Source organism: Atta cephalotes (genome assembly GCF_000143395.1).
Source record: "Atta cephalotes unplaced genomic scaffold scaffold00013, whole genome shotgun sequence".
NCBI classification, from domain to species: Eukaryota; Metazoa; Arthropoda; class Insecta; order Hymenoptera; family Formicidae; genus Atta; species Atta cephalotes.
In genome coordinates this window covers 5013094-5016896 of record NW_012130077.1, presented here as the reverse complement: position 1 = coordinate 5016896, position 3803 = coordinate 5013094, and the positions used below count along the sequence as shown (strand labels likewise).

General features: G+C 30.2%; 1 protein-coding gene across 1 annotated transcript in view; it reads left to right on the top strand.

The window, feature by feature from the left end:
- The first annotated feature begins 508 nt into the window (after positions 1-508).
- LOC105617715 (prestin-like) overlaps positions 509-3803 on the top strand; it is a 16544-nt gene continuing 13249 nt past the window's right edge. Inside the window, exons 1-2 of the mRNA XM_012199269.1 lie at positions 509-556; positions 1705-1732. Coding sequence (XP_012054659.1) covers positions 509-556; positions 1705-1732 — 76 coding nt within the window. The remainder of the gene's footprint in view (positions 557-1704; positions 1733-3803) is intronic.

Below are 3803 nucleotides of genomic sequence, written 5' to 3'. Positions count from 1 at the left end.
TCAAAATATCTTTTTCTATTATATATTATCCTTATATTTTACAACAATAATAAATCATTAAAATCATTAAAATCATTATAATGCAGTAATTAAGTTTGGAAACAGAAAAATATAAAAAAATGTTCGAATATTTCGAACAAAATATTGATTTGTCAGTGAGAGAATCAAGAATTATCACGCCCGTTTATATTTTTACGTTTTTTTCAAATTATCTTTTTCAATGAATGTATCGAACGCGCGCGTATCATTGTTCGTAGTCTGTGCGAACAGGGACTGATTGACGAGCAGAATTTATGTTTACCAGTCGAGAAAGTTCAAGTAGGACAGTGCTACCCGACGATTGTTGTAAATCATATTGACGCTCGAAAAGTCGAGATCGAATAGTCGAGATCGCGGATGTTTCATTTAATTCTTAAAAAGATACAGTAATTTTTATCAAAGTTAAGAAAGCTATCAACGTCTCGTCGCTATAAATAGTACGTAGTGCATAGCTGAACACAATAGCCCAATGGGAATTTCCAGAGACAACGTCGAATCAAGCAGTGAAGAAAGTCTGGTACGTAATAACAAAAAAAAACGACAGATTCGATATAAAAAATTCAGAAAGTGCTCCAAAGGTGTAAAATGTATTATATTTCTCAAATAATGTAATATATTTGTGGATAATTGTGCAGAATTTCAAATCAAAATATTTTCCAATTGGTTCAATTCCAAAACGAAAAAACAAAACTTCTTTTAAAATAAATACATCATTTAGTGAGTTTTTAATCTAAATATGTTTAAATTTTCAACGATAGATATCAATAAATTTAAAATTATTGATATTACTTAAATTACTGTTGATATTCTATGATGCAATCGCCGGAACGGAATTTTTCAATCAACTTTTTGTTTTAAAGTGAGATTTATACTTTATCTTAAAAAGATGTTTTCTATTCAGTGAAATTATAATAGCATTTCATTCCTCGAATTTATTATTTAACAGAATATAATATACATAGTCTAGTGTATCATATTTTATGTTTATTACTCTGTTAACATGTAGTCTAAATTAAAATTAAATTTATAACAGCATATAAAATTTATATTATTTATAAGAGAATGGAAAAAATAAGTTGATTACATACCGATTCGAATCCCTAATAGAAAACAGATAAATAGAATGACGCGGGCATGCATATTCCTCTTTAGGCATTATTAAATGTGGCCTTCTGATTCTAAATAATATTTGTTTATTACGAAGAATGCACTTGATATTATCACAAGATGGGAATTACACAGTTATAAATTTAAATTGTGAATACGAGTCTAAGTACATATGTAAATTTAGCTTGCCTCTATGTACAGTGATCAAACATGCAAAGAATCTTCGTTTATGTTATTTCAACATCTGAGTATAATTATCAAATTATTAATCGTTTGCATATCCAACAAAACATGATATCAGAACAAAATTCAGTTCAAGTACACGCGAGACGTTCAAGTTTAATTTATTACAAAGAGGCTGTTGATAGATAATCTCTATTTCAACTTTAGAAAAATATTTAAAATTTTGATAATTTTTGCTTTATTTTAATTACATTAATATTTATGAACATAAATATTAAAAGAATGTAAAAAAATATGTTAAATTGTCAAGTATGTATATTTGTATTATAAGTAGTGTCAGTATTGTTTCTCATTATCGAAATCTTTTTCTTTCAGCTAAGATGCAGCAGTGCAAACAGAGAAGGTACGTTCCGCTTGATATTTTGCCATGACATGAATATTGAGAAAATTAGCACTTTAACTAATCGCTACAACATATTTCGTAAGCAGAAAAAGAGAAAGAAAAATACTACTTCCTGTATTAAATGTCATAAATATCTTATCATTCAATGAAAGAATATTTTGCAAAGAAATGCATTATATTTAAGTACTGATTATGATTTAAATACAAAAATATGATTGAAATTATATTATGATACATAAATGAATTTGTCTTATCGTTAAACAAAATGCTAAGAAAACTTTTAAAAGAAAATATTTGACATAAGATAAATAACATCTTTACGAAGTAACTTATTATACTAGCCAAAAACTAAATAACACAGTCAAAAAAGTGTCTTAGTAAATAAATATACTGATGAGCATTAAAGCATTTATGATATTATCTAGTTTACTGTGTATATTTCAACGAAGTTGACTGATCCCTACTCTATCTGTCTCTTGTCACAATCAGTTTGCTCGTGATCTCTCAAGATCAAGAGAAATCTGACCGATATTTATTGTTCCGAGAGGAGCTATGGGAATGCCTCCGTCATTGCAGATTAGAACAGTAGCATTAACAATCGCTGACACAGTCGACGAGATTCTTTTAGAATTTTGTGGCGCCTATTCACGGGAGTCGAATTTCTGAAGGCAACAAGTAACGTGTTCTAAGAAATCCGAGACTAGTGCCTATCGCGTAAGGTCGACCTGTTAATGCGTAATCGAAACGATCTTGCGAAAACGAAAACGTGAGAGAATCCACTCGTTGCATTCGGATGAACACGAGTCAGTGAAAGAAATCTCTGGATCAACAATCGTATTATTGTGTTTAATAGTTTTCATATACTTTTCTCTTCTTTTTCCATCAATTCACAGAGCAACTTCTAATCAAGAACGAATAAGAAAAAAAATCATTGTATTATAACAGTTCAGGTACACAGAAACATTATTTTGCTTTTCTTATGCGAACACACTCGCGCATAAATAACTGCAGTTGATACATTATGATGTATCAACAAATTAAAAGTTTTCAATGTCAAGCGAATTCATTTTTTTGAAAAATAAGATATGTACTATTAATTAATAAAGAACTAAATATTCAAACTAAAATATTCTCAGCAATACTTCTACGCTCTCGCAAAATATGAATTTTGTTCTTTAATATATTCTTTTAATATATTTATATAAATTTAAAGTCTTTAAATTCATTATTCACGGCTTTTATCCAGAGCTTATGGCGTCACTTATGATGTCACGATAACTATATGACACATACCTACGCAATATGACAATGTAATTTTAATCGATCATTATCAATTGCTACTTTCAAATACACGCACGTAATGGTGAAGAGAAAGATTTAGTAATATTGACAAATGTACGCTGAACTCATTCGTTATCATTGGCCGACGTAACCGGATTGCGATATAGTGTTAACGGCTGGCAGTGTGTTTCACGATCTGCGCGATTTGCTCTCTCACGACATGTGACATACTGACATCACGCTACGGATCCAAAGAGAGTAGCATGTCATGCAGTGAACGAATCTTTAATTTATATATCGCACGAAGGATATATGACTAGTGCACGTGTTGCGAGAAGGAGCCGCATGTTGCATTATGCGCTCGTTTACCGCCGCGTACACACTTGCGGTTCGCGAAATCATGCGCATAGTCGAGTAATTATTCAACTAGTGAATACAACGGAATTTAATTAATAATTTAATCATTTGTTCTTGTTATTTTGTGTTTTTCTTATATATTACTATAGTGAAAGCCTTACAGCAAGTGTGCAATGATTACACTTGCCTGCGAAATGAAAGCCTTTGTAATCATTGTTTAAACTTAACTAGTAAAGTGATTTAACATAAAGTTGTTGCGCTGAATCCAAAAAAATCAAATCCATTTGTTGCTACAAATAAAGAATTTTAGCAAAATCGCAGTAACCATATTATACAAAAAAACAGGTAAAATATTTTATATTAGCAATATTATATTTAATCTTCAACTACAGTTCTCTCTCTCTCTCTCTCTCTCTCTCTCTCTCTCTAACTA